A 19,881-nucleotide genomic window follows, 5' to 3' on the forward strand; every position below is an offset into this window, starting at 1 on the left:
TAAGTTTCCTTTTCTGACAGACCAAAGAGAAGAAGACATGTCTCTGTGTTGGTAATGTGTTCTAATTGTGAAGGAAGAGGGCGACTGTATTGCACGGCGAGAACGGCACCTCACATAATTTGAGACGAGTCTTTGTTTTTCTCAGAAAGGATGAAGTGATTACATTACAGCCTTTTGTGTCGCTGTCATTCTTCCAGCGCGGCGGCGTCTCCCTCACTGGGAAGCATTCCCCAAACAGCCTCTGCTTTGTCATGCCAGGAGATGGCAAAAATTATATTGACGTCTTTTGTCCTGCTCTTATGTTAATATATTCAGAATGACTGCGGTGGTACGGTAGTGTGTGTGTGTGTGAAAACGCCGCTCCTCCCCTCCCCGTCCTCCTCATTGCGTTCCAATATATTTGTCCATCTGCGAAGGCAAATGAAACCGAAGGAGGTCTGGTGTGTTCCTGGTGCCAGATTCATTTCCAATGTGGATGGGGCTCACCGTGGGATTATGTCATGATTGCCCAAAACAATCCAAACCCAGGCTGTGGGGCTGCAGACTGAAGTGGTGCTGCACGGAGCATCATCATCATCATCATCATCATAACCTTGAAAGACCTTCACTGGCAGAGAGAAGAGAGGGAAGAGGGCCTCTGCGTCGTAGCTGGGCGGATAGCGCCCCCTGTTGATCCTTCTGGAAACAAACCAATCCAAGCAGACGGGGATGGTTGTGCACACTAATGCGGAGAAGATGCTCATAAATATCACAGCGTAGGTCTTTTTATTGACAGAGTCCCAGAGGACACAAACCTATCTGTGCTTTGATTGACATAGAAGGAGGTTGGAGGAAACCAGTGACACCACCAATCGACAAACTAGTCTTTCTGATTTATTCTCTTGTTCAATTCATTTCTAGCAGTAATCCTGCTGGTGTCCATCCGGGACTCTTCAAAGACCCTTGTTGGTACCTGGACTCCATTTCCAGATGAACTGATCCCAGGTGTAATGTTTAATCTATTACCACCATGAAGGCTTATTATTTTAGGGGGCATGGATGGAGTTTAATTCAATTGAATAGAACTGACCTACAGTCAAGCAAATGTACACATAACGTGCATATGTAGGCACATTATATAAAGCATAACGATAATATTATTATTGAATATACATTTAATAACATTTTCAGTTTTGTTACTACTCCCAAATTCATACTAGTAGACCACACAACACAACAATCTGTGCAATATAAATACACTGTGCAATACAACAATTACTCTGTCTGTATATATAATATTTTAGTTATTGTGGTTTTTTTTACTTTTTTACTTATTTAATAGTATTTACTGTTTTATTACTTATTTATTGTTTTGATCTTGTTTTTTTATTATGTCTCTTGTTTGCACTATCCACTATGCTGCTGTAATCCTGTAAATTTCCCTGCTGTGGGACTAATAAAGGATTATTTCATTTCATTTTATTTAATTTCATTTCATTTTATCACCTCCACACGATGAGTGTTTTATTTTGAAGGTCCGTGGCTCCTCCCAGTACTTCCGTGTTTGCGTCAGTCTTGCGTGCCTCGTCTTTACTGCTCCTGCAGACTCAGTAAAGAGTGTCTTGTGGCTGCTGTTTTGGGATAAATAATCATGTCTCTGGAGGTGGAATCCGCAGAGTAAGTGGTCCAGTTACTTACACATCAAGCCAAATTATTCATATAGTAGTTATATTGCCAAAAACTCTGCATTTTAATACATGTTTAGCTATTGAGGCCTGCCTCATCCTTCGCTGCAGCGCTAGCGTTAGCGCCCTGAGCTAACTTAAGCTAACAAGCTAACTTAAGCTAACTTACAGGCTCCCCCATGAATACAGTTTGCTCAATATTAATATTACTTAAAATGATGCACCAGCATCCAACAAAGGCGCCTCGATTATTGCATACAAAATGCTTAAACTTAGCTATCTTACATTAAACGTGTGTCCATATGTCTGTCACCGTGTGTTTCCCACAGCGTGATCCGTCTGATCATGCAGTACTTGAAGGAGAACAACCTGCAGCGGACTCTGGTCACCCTGCAGGAGGAGACCACCGTGTCTCTGAACACCGTGGACAGCATAGAGAGCTTTGTGGCCGACATAAACAGCGGCCACTGGGACACCGTCCTGCAGGCCATCCAGTCCCTCAAGCTGCCGGACAAGACCCTGATAGACCTCTATGAACAGGTGAGGGCTGGAGGAATGGTGGTCTACAGATAAACACATTGTCAACTTTACATTTCGATATCCTTCTACAGTCCCAGTGCATCTATAGTGACATGTTATTGCCTTCTTTCATTTAGTTTTCTTCCTCTTCATGAACTTAAATCACCAGGTGTTTGATTGCTTAATATTGTGTTGTTGTTGTTGTTCTCCTCTCACCTCCTCCTTGGTCTGCAGTGTTGTTGGTTTACGCGTGACTGTGGTCCCTTTTCATCTCTGAAGTCATGGTCCTCTAAATCTGAACGTGTGTGTTGTTTCCCGCCCAGGTGGTGTTGGAGCTGATCGAGCTGAGAGAGTTGGGTGCAGCCCGTTCCCTCCTCAGGCAGACCGACCCCATGATCATGCTGAAGCAGACCCAGCCGGAGAGATACATCAACCTGGAGAACCTGCTGGCTCGCTCCTACTTCGATCCCAGAGAGGTGAGTCCCAACCAGACGCGTAACAAGATGCAGTCTTTGTCCAGGATCAGTTGGAACCCGACGCTTCAGCTGGTTCTTCATCGGGGACACATGTTTTATACCTAAGTTTGTTGTTCAGATCCAGAGAGTATTATTGAAGAGAGACTCTATTACTATTAATATTTGTGTTTGTTGATGTCCAGGCGTACCCAGACGGCAGCAGTAAGGAGAAGCGCCGGTCGGCCATCGCTCAGGCGTTGGCCGGGGAGGTCAGCGTGGTGCCGCCCTCTCGTCTCATGGCTCTGCTGGGACAGGTACGCGATCCAGAAACCTGCAGCTGGTGATGAGTTATTTGCATAGTCCTCCCTCTTTATTCACATTCCCCATACTTGCTAGTTACGCTCACATCCAAATACAGTGCTGATGATGATTTTTCAACATTCTCCTCCTCCAGTCCCTGAAGTGGCAGCAGCATCAGGGCCTCCTGCCTCCTGGTATGACGATCGATTTGTTCAGGGGCAAAGCTGCCGTTAAAGATGTGGAGGAGGAGCGCTTCCCCACTCAGCTCAACAGACACATCAAGGTACCCACACAGCCAAGCATTTGGTTTTGATTTTGCACTTCCAGGAGTTATGATACATTTCAATACTTTGTCTGACGTGACTCGTTTCTCTTCCCTGCTCAGTTTGGACAGAAGTCTCACGTGGAGTGCTCCCGGTTCTCCCCCGATGGTCAGTACCTGGTCACCGGCTCTGTGGACGGCTTCATCGAGGTCTGGAACTTCACCACCGGCAAAATCCGAAAGGTAGCTTCTGCAAAACGACGACGCATAAACCAGATGTGCTGTTTAATATGACACCACGTTTACTGTTATCATTCCTTATTGACTTGTGCTGAGTTGTAATCATTGTGCCGTACAGGATCTGAAGTACCAGGCTCAGGATAACTTCATGATGATGGACGACGCGGTGTTGTGTATGGGCTTCAGTCGGGACACGGAGATGTTGGCCACGGGAGCTCAGGACGGAAAGATCAAGGTAGACGAGAAACAATGCTTCCGTTTCTCTCATTGCTTCTACGTCCTTTTGTTGCTTCACAGCTAAAGTTAAGGCGAGTTTGATGAGCAGCTTCTTCCTTCAGCACACGGGGGTTATAGTTGCTGCCTCTTGTACACAAATCAGACTAGCAGCTGGTTTATGGTTTGGTAAAAAATCATGAAAACATCCTTTTCGATGAGGTGTGAAAGGCTGTAAAGTCAGAGATAAATGCAACTTTCTCTGTGCTGGTAAACCTTCAAAATAAAACCCAGATTATCACCAATGTTAACGGTATAATGAAATCCAGAAAACAGCTGTTTTCCCCCAATAGTATGAAATCCACTTATTTGCTGTGTGTGTGTGTGTAGGTGTGGAAGATCCAGAGCGGTCAGTGTCTGAGGAGGTTTGAGCGCGCTCACAGTAAAGGAGTAACGTGCGTGAGTTTCTGTAAAGACAGCAGTCAGCTCCTCAGCGCCTCCTTCGACCAGATCATCAGGTAAACACACCGTCGCCTGTTTATGCTCCTCTTCACTCCACATCTTTTTTTTGAGGATAACTTTGTGAACATGCTTTTAAATCCTTGTGTTTTTTGCTTCAGAATCCACGGACTGAAGTCGGGTAAAACTCTGAAGGACTTCCGCGGCCACACCTCCTTTGTGAACGAGGCCACGTTCACTCCAGACGGACACCACATCATCAGCGCCTCATCGGACGGGACGGTCAAGGTGAGAGAAGTCTCGACAGTGAATGTCTTAAAAGAGATTTCCAAGAACTATAATTGACAGCAAACTATATTTTTGTGACTTTTTTTAATGGAAAATTTAAAAAGCGTGGGCGCGCTGTGTATCTTAGCCACGCGTGTCTGACTCAGTGTCTCACCCCGCTGTGCTTGTCGACCCGTCTCCAGATGTGGAACATGAAGACCAGCGAGTGCACCAACACCTTCAAGCCTCTGGGCACGTCGGCCGGCACCGACATCACGGTCAACAACGTCATCCAGCTGCCCAAGAACCCGGAGCACTTTGTGGTGTGCAACCGCTCCAACACGGTGGTCATCATGAACATGCAGGGACAGGTGAGTCCACCACCTGGAGCAGGAAGTCAGAGCCCAGTGTTGTCATGTGTTCTCTCTTAAATACTGAGCAATCATTTCTTATTAACTGCCCCTGCCTGCCTGCTCTGTGTGTTTGGATGCTCTTGTGTAGATCGTGAGGAGTTTCAGCTCCGGTAAGAGGGAAGGCGGTGACTTTGTGTGCTGCACCCTGTCTCCCCGCGGCGAGTGGATCTACTGCGTGGGCGAAGACTTTGTGCTCTACTGCTTCAGCACCGTGACCGGCAAGCTGGAGAGAACGCTGACGGTACGTTCACTGATCCCAGATCAAAGCCGGAGCCAGAAATATCTCAGCGCATTCCCTCCTCTGCTTCTGCTTAACGGTCTGACGTTAAAGTTTTGATTCAAGTCTTGAAGGTCTTTTGTCTTGCTTATTAAAGTTACTGTGAGGAACTTTCAACTGGTTATGAAACAGCGTCACTGGAACAATGACGCCTCATAAGACCTACGTCAGTAAACGAGGCCGTCAGCAAGAAGATCGTCTGTTTCTAGATAGTTACTCTGAATGCGGTGATCGGTCCACCGTGGACAGACCCAGATCCTCCATCAGAGACCGGTCCACCGTGGACAGACCCAGATCCTCCATCAGAGACCGGTCCACCGTGGACAGACCCAGATCCTCCATCAGAGACCGGTCCACCGTGGACAGACCCAGATCCTCCATCAGAGACCGGTCCACCGTGGACAGACCCAGATCCTCCATCAGAGACCGGTCCACCGTGGACAGACCCAGATCCTCCAGCAGAGACCGGTCCACCGTGGACAGACCCAGATCCTCCAGCAGAGACCGGTCCACCGTGGACAGACTCAGATCCTCCATCAGAGACCGGTCCACCGTGGACAGACCCAGATCCTCCATCAGAGACCGGTCCACCGTGGACAGACCCAGATCCTCCATCAGAGACCGGTCCACCGTGGACAGACCCAGATCCTCCAACAGAGACCGGTCCACCGTGGACAGACCCAGATCCTCCAGCAGAGACAGCCTTGGACCTGCAGTCGGAGCTCCGGAGGGAGGAGGAGAGCTCAGCTCCCGGCAGCAGGAGCAGCAGCGTCTCCTCCTCCTCTTCCAGGAGCAGAGCTTCTCCTCTCTGGGAGCCGACACCACGCCGCTGGAGACCCAGAACGTATTGCTGGACCCGCTGGAGGGAAGGGAGGCACGGGAGAACCAGGACTGAGATGGGCAGACTTTCAGACCCTGTTGCAGTAAAATCAGAGGTTTTCTAAAGAGACTCTGGTGCTCGGAAACACATTTCCCACAAGGACGGCCAAAATCCACACAAACTGAAAGTTCCTCGTCGTAGCTTTAAATGACTTTAGAAACAATCATAAAATAATCGAATCATTTTATTCATTTATTTCAAACGCTCTGTTCTTGCGTCCTCCAGATCCACGAGAAGGATGTGATCGGAATCGCCCACCACCCCCACCAGAACCTGATCAGCACCTACAGCGAGGACGGCCTGCTGAAGCTCTGGAAGCCTTGAAGGTGTTTCAGCCCAAACTGAGACTGGATGTTCTCGCCCTGGACGCCCATTCTGCCGTTCTGTTCTCTTTACAACACTGGGGGGGGGGGGGGGGTCTCTGTGGACTTGTATCCATGTTGACGATCTCAGCAGCTCACCTTCGTGCGGGTGAATCTTGTTTTTTTCTACGATTGAAGCCGTGCAGCTGAATACAACCAATGACAGTTGTGTTGGAGCGTCGGCGCAGTAGAACCTTATTTACCTGAGACAGTTTGTCCAACACAGAAATGACTCATTATTATTTTTTAATGCGACATTATTTTCTTTTATGCCATTTATCAATTTGTAAGCGGAGGTTCGAGTTCTTTCGCTTTTGTAAAGAAACTCTTCAAAATGTGACGCAGACGTGATTATTACAAATATTACTCAGAAACTGTTCGTTACACATTGAGGAAGGTTCTCACATTTCATTCATTCATCCGTGATATTGTTTCAGGTAAAATAATTTAAGGTTCTGCTGTTCAGAGACGGGAGCGGAGGCGAGTGTAGATACTAGTTACTCAGTTTTGTTTTGAAAATTCCACTTTTTTGTAAATATATTTTCTATTTGCATTTTAGTTTTTCTCCAAGAACACCTGGTTAAATAGTCTTCTGTTGTTTATGTCTTTGTTTTCTTCCCTCTTTTTAAATTTCAACACAGACATGTTATGGCATCACTCCAAATTCTTTTATATATATTTTGTATCCTGAAATGATTTAGTTCTTTCAACACGGAGAACCAAATAATACATTAAAATGAATAATAAAGTCATTGTAATACGTTTGGAATGAGACTTAATATGCCGGATTTACAAATGTCCCATTCATATATCTGTGCCATTAAAGCTGTTTAACCAGAACAATGAAGAGAAATCACCTTTTTAAAATGTGTTTACGTGACGTTAAGAGAACCTGAAAATGTAAAACATACGTTTTTAGAAGGTTTCAAGAAACGAGGACACCAGACTGTACAGTCTTCACTAAACTTTGTTGTTTGGAGACTTCAGACTTTCAAAAAATCCTAAATTTCCAGCCGTGCGTGCTGCTGTGATAGGAAGAGGAAGCGCTTGATCCCTGAATAAACTGGTCTGATGGTTGTCGGTACAGCAGCTCTGTGCAGAGGAGTCAAGTGTCAGTCAGCAAGACGCACAGCAGGATGCTGACTGCGCCTTCAAAATAAAAGCAGTTTTTTCCCCCTTAGCATGTTGAAGAGTTTGAATGTCTTAGCTGCTGACTTTGCATCTGCAGCATCTGTTGTCAGATTTTTCAAACATGCTCTTAAAAAGAAGACTGAATATCTCATAATAAAAAGCAATGCAGAAGAAATAACTTATAATCTTGTTAATGTTTTGCCCCTTTTATAATCGCAAAGTAGAGGAAGAAAACCCTTTTTGGGGGGTTGGTGAATGCCCCACCCAGCTGACATTGGAAGCAATTATTTTTGATTAGCTGCAAGCAACGCTCATTGTCATTATTGATTCATCAGATTATTGTCTGGAACAATAGTTTTGTCAATGAAATATTTGTAAATTGCGATAAATGTCTGCCCACAGCTGAAGGTGGTATCTTCAAGTTCCTGAATTTATCCAACCGTCTGTCAGAATAACATAAATATATTTAGTGTTGAATCATATCTGACGAACAAACGCAGATGAGATGAGATGCTCGAATCCAATGATTTGAGGAATTTTAAGCTTCAAAAATGACTTAAAAGGTTAATAGATAATCAAAATAGTTGCAAATGTATTGTCCGTTTTAACATAAGCACACTCTTTCTCTCACTACTATTTATTGCCCTTAAAACATACTGTAGATATATTGACACAGCTTTTATTCTTTCAATGTGTGACAGGAAGTCGTTCGTGCACTGCGGCTGACTCGATGGTTCAGCAGAGCGGCGGGTCAGGAGGTTCAGTGTCGGAGGGGTTCCTGCAGGGAAGAGGTACCATGGCCGTCGCTCTGCACCTCCGGCTGCTCTTATTTCTGCATTGTGGGTCGTTCATCTTCGTTATCTCAGTGAGCTCCGCTGTGGATTCACATACAGCTCGGAGCCCTTTTCCTGCAGACAGAACCAACGCCACTGAGCTGTTCACAACCAGGTACAGCAAGTCAACAGCTAAACCTCCCAGAACCACCACAACTACTAAGAAAAGTACCAGAAAAGACACAAGAGAAGAAGAAGAAGGTCCTTTGGAATTGGGTGAGTGGATAATATTATTCAATGTTTGTTTTAACTCTTCTAAAACAATCTGTTTTTTTGTGGAACTGTTCAGTGTGACCATTCAATAATGGTTAAATTAAGCTCTAAAGCATTCATGCAATATTTGTTTTTTTGCGTTACCGTTTGTGTTTTAAAAGCTGACTAAAAGTTCACTGGTTTGTGTCACACTACTTTCCCCATAAACAAACAGCCATGCTGGTAAAGTGTGTACAGTAATGTGTTACTATGCAAACAAACACAAACTCCCCTGAGAACAAAGTAACCAGAACTTTGAGGGGTGAATGTGTTTAGTTTGCGCCTTTGGAACATGGATCTCCAAACTCTGGGAATAAGAGATGTTCCTCGGGTCCCTCAGACCAGACCCCCATGTGTCAAAGTTTCCAAAGGTCAACGACTTCATTGGTGAAGATGCAGCTCGTGGTGACACTTCAGGGTTAAAATAACAGACGGTACAATTATCTTTCCAGGTTTCCAGAAGCCTCTGAGATGTTCAGACTGCTGTCTCTGCATATCTGCGGTCAGAGACTCAGTGTCCGGGGGGTTGGGGGAGGATGTTCCACGTTCTACCCTGAACGCTGTGAGACATTTTAGCTCTGTGTGTTTTCTGCTGATGAAAACCAGATGGGATGTGTGATGCCTCAAAACCAAAAAACCCAAAAGAACAAAAGACCCCTCACACTCCTCAAAACCAATCGTGTGGCGTTCAACCGACTGACGCTGTGAGCTGCAGCCAAATGGCTGTAATGTAAATACACAAACAGCCAAAAAGTCATTCAGGCATTTACATTAATCCAGTCTGAGGTTTGAAAGCCTGGTTTGTGCTGCCTGATGTAGTCCTCCATCTCAAATGTAGCTATAATCCTTCCAATCAATGTTAAAATACCCTTTTTTCACTTTCTTGCTGAGATTTAGACCAGAAGATTGATGCCTCTCTTGTGTATTTCAGTTGAATTTGAAGCTACAGCCTGCAGCTGGTTAGCTTAGCATCAAGACTGGAAACTGGGAAACATTTAGCCTGGCTGTGTCCAACACTTAAAACTCCACCAAGCAGTTCTTTTACTAACAGTAAGCTGTTTATTTTAACCTTTGAGCAGAGCCAGGCTAGCTGTTCCCCTTTGCCTCCAGTCTTTATGCTAAGCTACGCTAACGAGCTTCTGGTGGCTGCTTCAAAAGTAACAGAGAGACACGCGAGTGGTAGGGGGGGGGGTGTGTACAGTATGTCAGACAGACAAGGGTCACATGTTGGTGGCAAATAGTTTTAAGTGCTTTCACATGTGGGGTTTGCTCTGTCAGGACTCAAGTGGTCTCAGGGGAGTTTTGTTTTGATCCATTAAAACTTTCTGCACCAACTTCTAAAAGTTGAATGATGAACATGAAGCTCACTGAACACTGAACTGTCGGTTGAGACAAACCCACCCAGGAAAGCATCAAACAAACATCAAACTATTTGCTGGTTTCAACACAAAGTTCAGACCCAGATCTGATTCATGTTGGTCCCATGCTGAGTCAGCACATACTGTTACATCTAAACCTGAATGCTAAAAAGCACTGATGTCTGAAAACAGCTGCCAGTCTTCTTGATACACAAATAGAAAGGCGATCAGGGAGCTGCTGGCGATGAAGATGTATCTTTATTCACTGCAGACATCGTCTCCTGTCCTCTTCCTGTCTTTGATGTTTTCTTTGTCCACCTTTGTCTTCTTTTCCATGTTGCTTCTCTCCAGCTACTCTCTCTCTCTCTCTCTCTCTCTCTCTCTCTCTCTCTCTCTCACAAACAAACTTTATCTACTGTGCTTCAAGAAAAGTTATTATAACCATAACCCTAAAACCAAGTTCTGACGTTAGAGTATGCTGTAATACACACACACACGCACGCACGCACGCACACACACACACACACACACACACACACACACACACACACACACACACACACACACACACACACACACACACACACACACACACACACACACACACATAAAGGTGTGGAGGTGTGGTGTACCAGTGTAGTTAGAGTTTCTTTTGAGTCTGTGCAGTCGCGGCCGGCTCAACATCCAGGTACCAACACACACCAGCTGTTTGGTGTATTATGTCTCTGTGTGTGTGTGTGCGTCAAAAGCATCCAGGGAGAAGAGACTCAGGGTGGGGACCGTTTCTCTGATGAGGCATCTTGGGGCTCCATCTTCCCCTGGTGGTTCCTTCAAAGAGACGAAAGAAGGCAGCAAGGAAGTGACAAAGGGGGTTTAGGGATATTAAAAGTGAGATACACAGGAGAGTGAATGAAGCTCTTCTCCCCTCAAAACATGTTTCTCTGGTTGCATTTCAGGACCACCGTGTGCTTCAAGGTTTAGTCCCCAAACCAACAAACAATCTTCAGTTGTTGACCCAAATAATCAGCTGCTGCTGGAACGCTTCACAATAAATGCTTTTGTCCGTGTGCTCTCTGGCTCAGAAGTGTGTGGTTTGGCAGGAAGCCACCGGTCAACAGCAGCAAAGACACGTTTTAAGAGTCACAGAGATCCAGCTGGACTACAAGGCAAACCGGGGGGGTCTTTATCGGAAACGCCACCTACACTTAGCATTCATTTATTCTGCTTTTATACCGTGGACTGAGGAATATAGCCTTATGATTTCCATCATGATCATTCTCATCACACATCCAGTGAGCCCTCGCTCAACCTCTGGAACAATGACTTCTTACTTTGCCGCTCTGCCTTCTACTCTTATAATATTATTCTACTGTCATGTGATAATATTCTACTGTCATGTTATAATAATATTCTACTGTCATGTTAGAATAATATTCTACTGTCATGTGATAATATTCTACTGTCATGTTATAACATTATTCTACTGTCATGTTATAATAATATTCTACTGTCATGTTATAACATTATTCTACTGTTATAACATTATTCTACTGTCTTGTTATAACATTATTCTACTGTTATAACATTATTCTACTGTCATGTTATAACATTATTCTACTGTCATGTTATAACATTATTCTACTGTCATGTTATAATAATATTCTACTGTCATGTTATAACATTATTCTACTGTCATGTTATAACATTATTCTACTGTCATGTTATAACAATATTCTACTGTCATGTTATAATAATATTCTACTGTCATGTTATAATATTCTACTGTCATGTTATAATAATATTCTACTGTCATGTTATAACATTATTCTACTGTCATGTTATAACATTATTCTACTGTCATGTTATAATAATATTCTACTGTCATGTTATAACATTATTCTACTGTCATGTTATAACATTATTCTACTGTCATGTTATAATAATATTCTACTGTCTTGTTATAACATTATTCTACTGTTATAACATTATTCTACTGACATGTTATAACATTATTCTACTGTCATGTTATAACATTATTCTACTGTCATGTTATAACATTATTCTACTGTCATGTTATAATATTCTACTGTCATGTTATAATAATATTCTACTGTCATGTTATAACATTATTCTACTGTCATGTTATAACATTATTCTACTGTCATGTTATAATAATATTCTACTGTCATGTTATAACATTATTCTACTGTCATGTTATAACATTATTCTACTGTCATGTTATAATAATATTCTACTGTCTTGTTATAACATTATTCTACTGTTATAACATTATTCTACTGTCATGTTATAACATTATTCTACTGTCATGTTATAATAATATTCTACTGTCATGTTATAACATTATTCTACTGTCATGTTATAACATTATTCTACTGTCATGTTATAATAATATTCTACTGTCTTGTTATAACATTATTCTACTGTTATAACATTATTCTACTGACATGTTATAACATTATTCTACTGTCATGTTATAACATTATTCTACTGTCATGTTATAACATTATTCTACTGTCATGTTATAATATTCTACTGTCATGTTATAATAATATTCTACTGTCATGTTATAACATTATTCTACTGTCATGTTATAACATTATTCTACTGTCATGTTATAATAATATTCTACTGTCATGTTATAACATTATTCTACTGTCATGTTATAACATTATTCTACTGTCATGTTATAATAATATTCTACTGTCTTGTTATAACATTATTCTACTGTTATAACATTATTCTACTGTCATGTTATAACATTATTCTACTGTCATGTTATAACATTATTCTACTGTCATGTTATAACATTATTCTACTGTCATGTTATAACATTATTCTAAAAGGTGATTAAATCCTTGTTGACTGTCAGAATGTCCTCCTCTGGGTCTGGAGTCGCTGAAGATCAAAAACAACCAGCTGAGAGCGTCTTCCTACAAACGCAGAGGCCTCGGCCCGCACCGCGGCCGGCTCAACATCCAGGTACCAACACACACCGACAGCAAACCTGCATCTATGACATGCTGCCTGCAGAGCACACGTATCACCGTGTGTGTGTGTGTGTGTGTGGAGTCTGTTTGGCTTGCATGTCTCTGTTTCAACGCCCAAAGAGCTGCAGTTGTTCTACCAGGTGTTTGGTGTATTGTGTATGTGTGTGTGTGTGTGTGTGTTGCAGTCGGGGATAGAGGATGGAGACATCTACGACGGAGGCTGGTGTGCTCAGCACAGGGACATGAAGCAGTGGCTGGAGGTGGACGCTCGACGGCCGACTCGCTTCACCGGTGTCATCCTGCAGGGCCGTGCCTCCATCTGGAGGTCAGTACTGACGATCAGAGTGGATGCTGGGAAATGTAGTTTTGTAGAGAGGTTCCCTTTAAAAAGCAGGGGATATTCTGTAATCAAGCACTGACCTCGAAATGAAATCTAAAAGTTAGCAGTGTACTTTTTAAGACATAAATACCAGGCTTCCCTCTGTCCTTGTCTTCTCTTCCTGCTGAAAGAAGTTTTCTCGAATGGTGCATCATATTTTGCACTGTTTTTCGGTGCGTCCCGTGGAATGATATGAACTACGTGTGTCTTGTTCACACACAGTTGGAACGTGGTGCATTCCTACAAGGTGCAGTTCAGTAACGACTCTCTGGTCTGGAGGCCGTCTATGAACGGGACCGAAGAGGCTGTGAGTCAACGCATTGTTCTTCTGAACCCTCATCTCTCTCCTCCTTTGGACATCTTTTCCTTCCTTCTGTCTCTCAAGGCGTTGATATAATATAGGTTATGTCTTAAAACTATAAATACGATGAGTGAGTACTTACCTATACCAACCGAACATTCTATTTTTCAGTAAATTATTGTACTAAATCACATAATGCTTTCTAGGAATTGTCCTAAAAGTGAAAAAGTACACCAGCAAGTTATTGGAACATTTTCAACAAAATTGGTTGGACACTAAGGGACGTTGCTAAATTGGCAATACTCGTATGTATGAATTGATATATCATATTCTGTCAGAGACGAGAAAGTCGTGCAGCTGTTTTACTGGCTTTTGGCACATTTCATTTGAATCCTTTTTTGGTCATTTCACTTCCTGTTGTACATTTTTAAGTAAATGCTTCATGTCGACACTCCTACACTTGATGTTTAATGTCAGTTAAGAGAAGAAAATAAGAAAAGAAAGTCTTGACGGTGTAATTTACACTGTTTTGTTTGTTCAAGATGCCAAAGAGGTTTGTACACTTTGGTTGGGTTTGTTTATTGGAGTGATCTTTGTGCCACAGCTGACCATGAAGTGTCAGTCATGAGAAGATCTTTCCTCATGGAGCATCACACTGGTTTAAATGTCCTTGAAAGTCCCTGGCATTGTGATTTCATGCTTTTGCATCTAAAACCACGTCGTCTCCCACAACACTGTGAAGGCTCCTTGTGTTTCACCACGTCTCCTTGTGCTGCAGGTGTTTGAGGGAAACCAGGACTTGGAGACGCCCGTCCTCGCCCTCTTCAACACCTCCACGGTGGCCCGCTACATCCGGATCAACCCTCAGACCTGGTACCAGAACGGGACGCAGGGCCACATCTGTCTGAGAGCCGAGGTGCTGGGCTGCACACTCCCAGGTACCGGGAGCCAACTGCTGCGAACAGTGTTTTTTAACAGACATTTAATGTGATGACTTTTGTTCTATTATTGGTCGCTGTCACACGCACACCTTTACCGCTGTCACAGATCCAAACAACATCTACGCGTGGCAGACAGAGCCAACGGAGTCCAAAGACAAACTGGACTTCAGGCACCACAACTACAAGGAGATGAGAAAGGTCAGAGCGATGGAGTTCAACAAGAAGATCGTCTTCTTCAATCTGCTCACTGAGATTTAACGAGGACATTTCTTGGCCCGCATAAAAAAGCTTAGATGCCACCCGCAATAATTTCATGTCAATCATTCGTCCCCTTCAGTTACCTCATTGAAATGTATTGAAAATGTTCTGCTACAGGAGATCATTTTGTGTTGCTTTGCAGTTGTTTTGTGTCTCTTTGTCGTTTTTATAGTCATCATTTCTTTCTTTGTGGTCTCTCTGCTGCTGTTTTGTACCTCTTTGCAGTCTTTTTTGTGTTTCTTTGTGGTTATTTTGAGTGTCTTCCTTGTGGGTATGTGTCTCTTTGAAAGACATTTTGGGGCCCCCGGGGCCCCTCAGCCCTCTAGGCCTGTTTCCCCAGTAGGCCCGTTCAGTGATCCATGACTCAGTCCTTCTGTAGCATTTCTCACAGACTGGTCTGAGACGTGTTCACACTGGTAAAACACAAAACGTGGGTCTTTGTTGTCGTTTCCCAGTTGATGAAGTCTGTGAACGAGGCGTGTCCCGACATCACCCGCATCTACAGCATCGGGAAGAGTTACACCGGTCTGAAGCTCTACGTCATGGAGATCTCTGACAACCCTGGGAAACACGAGCTGGGTGAGACGCAACATCTACCATCGGACATCTACCATGTTTAAAAGGAACAATCTCACTCAAAGGTTCATCATATCTAAAATGTAGAAGATCTATTTGGTTCATTTTCATAATTTTCATCAACCAAAAGCTTGAAATTGTTGTACTATTTTTACCAGTTCAGGATTAAAGGTTATGAGCTAGAGAAGCTCAATGACATATTGAAGTTCAGCCTCAAAGACTTTCTTCTTTAACGTAACTTGCAGTCTTCCACTTACTGCATAGTTGCCACATTGCTTCTGCTCCACGAGAGGCGTCCTTTACTGGAATGAGGGACAGATGCTTTGCGATCACATGATCTAAGGGGTCAGAGGGGACTCCTGCGACGGCTGCCGCTGTTTCCCAAACCCTGCAAAAGGACACAGTCCAGCACTGTGTGGAACATAACGCTCCACAGACCAGAGCTCCCCGTCGCTGGCTCTGAGACGTAGCCTACGAATGTTTTCCTTGGCCTCCTCCGATCTGCCCACATGGCAGCAGAGTGGAGAGGTTTGTGATGCTGCTGTGTTGGCTATGCCACTGATACTTGTTTTGTATATCTCAGTATGTCTAACTGGAGATTAGATAACAAAATAAATACATCAGATTGAAGAACCTCAGTAGTGCTTCCAGCTCCAGTTATTGAAGTAAGACCATCAGACCGAGTCAAGAGACACGCCTCCTCATAGACGTTGTGAGGAGGACGTGTGAGGTTTCAGAGCTGCCTGTCGATGCATGCGGACCAAACAGGAAACAGATCCAGGTCTTTCAGCGCGGTCCGTGAAAAGAGGTACTTTGAAAGCACAGGTCTGTGAGAGTATGAGAAGATGTAGCACGCGGCTACCCTCAAAAAAGATGCTTGGTTTTGATTGTAAATAGACTTTTCTATCTGTTTGAGCTGGTTTTGACTCTAGAAAAGCCTGAAACATGTCAAAAGGTAAATGCATATTAGAACCAGTGCTCTTAACACCCCCCGCCCCCCCGCAGGAGAACCAGAGTTCCGGTACATTGCGGGGATGCACGGGAACGAGGTGCTGGGCCGAGAGCTTCTGCTCAACCTAATGCAGTACATGTGCCGGGAGTACAAGCGGGGCGACCAGCGCATCGTCCGCCTCGTCAAAGAGACCCGCATCCACCTTCTGCCCTCCATGAACCCTGACGGATACGAGAAGGCCTTCAAAAAGGTGCCTGTGCATTCTGACCCAGAGTGTGCGGTGGTCTCTGTGACGAGTGTTTCGTAACCCCCCCTCTCTACTGTGCAGGGCTCAGAACTGGCGGGTTGGGCCTGGGGTCGCTACAGCTACGAAGGCATCGACATGAACCACAATTTTGCCGACCTGAACTCTGAGATGTGGAACGCCATCGAGGTGGAGACGGACCCGTCCAAACTCATCAACCACTACTTCCCCATCCCTGAGCAGTACACCTCCGAGGAAGCCTTCGTGAGTGTTGTGTGCACACGTCACTGCCACCTCTCGCTCGCTTCATCCTGTTTCTGTTCATTTGAGAAACAGCAGCACTATTACTGCTACTGCCGGGAAAACAAACACATCAACAGTAACTCTGCAACATTGAGATGCCATTAATAATAAAACACACGAAGAAATGTTTGATATTGTTTATAGTTCAGGGAGTTCCTTCCTTTCAAGGCCCTCACAGGTGTTTTCACTTGCTCTGGTTGATTAGACTTCTGATTGGACCGTAGACTGATGACACGTGTCGGGGGGGAGTGAGGGAGATGTCAATCAAACACAGCCTGAACACGACCACACAGTCACAAGCAGAGGTCTCATCAGGTGAAATCACCTGTGTGAGGCCTTTCAGACGCCACGGTGATCTAAGCATGACGTGTTGTGCTTTACATTCCATTTGCACCACGATAAAACAACACAGGAAGGTGTGTCGATGACCAATGACAGAAACTCTTGCGTGAAGAACAGAGGTTATCGGTAAAACCGGTCTGATGTGGTGAAAACATCAGATAAATGTCAAAAAAACTTAAAAAACATACATACACATGTAAAATATATTGGAGTCCATCTTCTGACTGAATCTCCAACTCCAACATCAGGTGGCGCCAGAGACCCGAGCCGTCATCAACTGGATGCAGGACGTCCCGTTCGTTCTCGGTGCTAGCTTCCACGGCGGAGAGCTGGTGGTCACCTACCCGTACGACATGACCCGGGACTGGGCGCCACGCGAGCACACGCCCACTGCTGACGAGAGCTTCTTCCGCTGGTTGGCCACGGTGTACGCCAGCACCAATCAGGTAAATCCACTTCCTGCTGCCGACTTCAGGAAAGGGGCATTATTATGTACTCACTGTATCTTAAATATAAAACCAGGTGATGTCCAACCCAGACCGGCGGCCCTGCCACAACAAGGACTTCCTCAGATACAACAACATTATCAATGGAGCCGATTGGCACACCGTCCCAGGAAGTAAGAACGTGTTTGTCAAAGTAAACTTGTGTGTGAACAACCATACACTTTTTAAAGTATTTCATACACTGTTATATTTATGGATAGAGTTTATCAGGTGATAATCTCAGTGCCCGATTTCATCTCTTTATATCATCGAGTCAACTGCTAATATTTCCCCACGGACCAACAGCAATGACGTGAAACAACACCGTCGTGGGACTCCATCAAGGAAGGCTCACAATATCCATTTCTGTGTGTTTTTCTCTCCTCGCAGGTATGAATGATTTCAGCTACCTGTACACCAACTGCTTCGAGGTGACGGTGGAGTTGTCCTGCGATAAATTCCCTCACGTCAGCGAGCTTCCCGTCGAGTGGGAGAACAACAGAGAATCTCTGCTGGTCTACATGGAGCAGGTCTGTCTGCTTTGTTCGAGTTCTGCTGAGATGTTGATCTGATCTCTTCTTTCTTTTTACAGTGCATTGCTGTTTTGTATCGGCAACAATAAAAACAAAAGCGTCTCTTTGTTGTTGTTGTTGTAGGTCCACCGTGGCATAAAGGGGGTCGTTCGTGACAAAGACACAGAGGCTGGTATAACAGACGCCATCATTAAAGTTGATGACATTGATCATCACATTAGATCAGGTACAGTCTCACATCAGAGATTAGTTCTCGTCAGAGGAAAAGTGTCGTAGGAATAAGAAAATATGACATAAGTCTCAACAATGTCATACCTTTTCACCAAAAAACATAAGAAAGTCAGTTTATTATCTCATGAATTAAAAAGTCAAAGTAAAGTATGTCATTTTAAAAAGTGTCATAAACAATCATAGTATGATTTGTCATAAAAAGTCACCGCCCATCATCTGAACAATGTCTGCCGTCTCTTCTTTTCCAGTTACCGGTGGCGACTACTGGCGGCTGCTGAATCCCGGTGAGTACCGGGTGACGGCGAGCGCAGAGGGCTACTACCCGTCCTCACGCACCTGCCAAGTCATGTACGACCACTACCCCACAATCTGCGACTTCCGCCTCACCAAGATGCCCCGACAGAGGCTCGGAGACATTTTGGCCAAGGGGGGCAAACTCCCCAAGGACCTGCAGCTTCGGCTGCGACAGCTACGCCTGCGTAAGCTCCGTGTCACCACCAAGGCCATCAACCAGAGGCGGACGGCCTCCGCTGCCAAGCGGGCGAAGAGGATGTGATCGATGACTGAAGATAGGAGAACAAAGCTGGACTTGGGTTCGTTCACTCCGGGTTCAGAGACACCCATCTTCCCTGGATTCATGTCGCTTTTATCACCAAAAAATGCTGTTATCAAAGAGAACACAGCTTAGAGCAGCTGAAGGTACCGCTACTCAGTGTCGTGGTGGCTCTCTGAATTAGAAATGAATGACCAGGAGGATTTAAAGTGTTCACTTTCAGCCGTCAACGTGTTCCCATCCGGGCGTTGTTCCCTTTTTATACACTGCAGCAGAAAGTAAAGGGCTCGTGTTCCTACAGCGTCAGTGTAAACACTCATAGCCACTGTTTATATTCATATCCATTGTGCCAGAATACAGAGCAGGAACATCTATGAATGTGTCATTGTCTTAAAACCTGGCCACTTAAGTCATTAAAGTAAAAACATTTGTCATCACACTGGATGTGATACCATGCCGTTAAATGTCAGAACTCCATAAAACTGTGTAATAAAAACTGTCATTAGTTTGTCAATGGAAATGTCATAAAAAAAAGTCTCCTAAGTTATGTTTTCCATTATTTTATCACTTTATTTCGTTACTCTCGTCTCGTTTTAGGTCACTTCACTTCCTGCCTTTGTGTGTTTTCCCGCCACTGTGATTGTCTGCCCCGCCCCCTGATTGATCCCACCTGTGTCTAATCACCTGCACCTGTCCGGTGTATTTAAACCCAGTGTTCCTCGGTCTCTCTGGGCCACTTTGTCCTCGTGTTCTGACCCGTGTAACGAATCGCTGCTGTTGAGTAAAGACTGTTTCACCTCGTCCTGCAATTCAGTCCCGTTTTTCCTCAGTAACTGTAAAATGTCATGAAAGAAGTAAGTCATATTATCGTATGTCATTAAAAACAGTAT

At 44.2% G+C, this 19,881-nt stretch overlaps 2 protein-coding genes across 3 annotated transcripts; both read left to right on the top strand.

Annotated features, from left to right (window-relative positions):
* The first annotated feature begins 1,549 nt into the window (after positions 1-1,549).
* On the top strand, positions 1,550-7,072 carry smu1a (SMU1 DNA replication regulator and spliceosomal factor a). The gene is made up of 12 exons (XM_079268364.1): positions 1,550-1,656; positions 1,994-2,204; positions 2,507-2,659; positions 2,842-2,952; positions 3,093-3,221; positions 3,324-3,443; positions 3,559-3,675; positions 4,044-4,171; positions 4,274-4,400; positions 4,583-4,750; positions 4,881-5,033; positions 6,175-7,072. The coding sequence occupies exons 1-12, from the start codon at positions 1,631-1,633 to the stop codon at positions 6,271-6,273; spliced, it is 1,542 nt and encodes a 513-aa protein (XP_079124490.1). The 5' UTR covers positions 1,550-1,630; the 3' UTR covers positions 6,274-7,072.
* A 1,145-nt stretch (positions 7,073-8,217) lies between these two features.
* On the top strand, positions 8,218-19,718 carry LOC306777081 (putative carboxypeptidase X1). 2 transcript variants are annotated; one of them, XM_079268039.1, is made up of 14 exons: positions 8,218-8,491; positions 12,776-12,885; positions 13,079-13,218; positions 13,495-13,579; positions 14,352-14,511; positions 14,621-14,712; positions 15,228-15,351; positions 16,354-16,550; positions 16,629-16,808; positions 17,438-17,635; positions 17,712-17,808; positions 18,065-18,204; positions 18,331-18,433; positions 18,687-19,718. In XM_079268039.1, exons 1-14 carry the CDS (start codon positions 8,239-8,241, stop codon positions 18,992-18,994), a joined length of 2,187 nt encoding a protein of 728 aa, XP_079124165.1. In that variant the 5' UTR covers positions 8,218-8,238; the 3' UTR covers positions 18,995-19,718. The 2 variants fall into 2 exon arrangements, with proteins under 2 accessions (XP_079124165.1, XP_079124166.1); XM_079268040.1 differs by lacking the exon at positions 13,495-13,579 and having other exon boundaries at positions 8,351-8,491.
* The last annotated feature ends 163 nt before the right edge of the window (positions 19,719-19,881 follow it).

Source organism: Melanostigma gelatinosum (genome assembly GCF_949748355.1).
Source record: "Melanostigma gelatinosum genome assembly, chromosome: 5".
Taxonomy (NCBI): Eukaryota; Metazoa; Chordata; class Actinopteri; order Perciformes; family Zoarcidae; genus Melanostigma; species Melanostigma gelatinosum.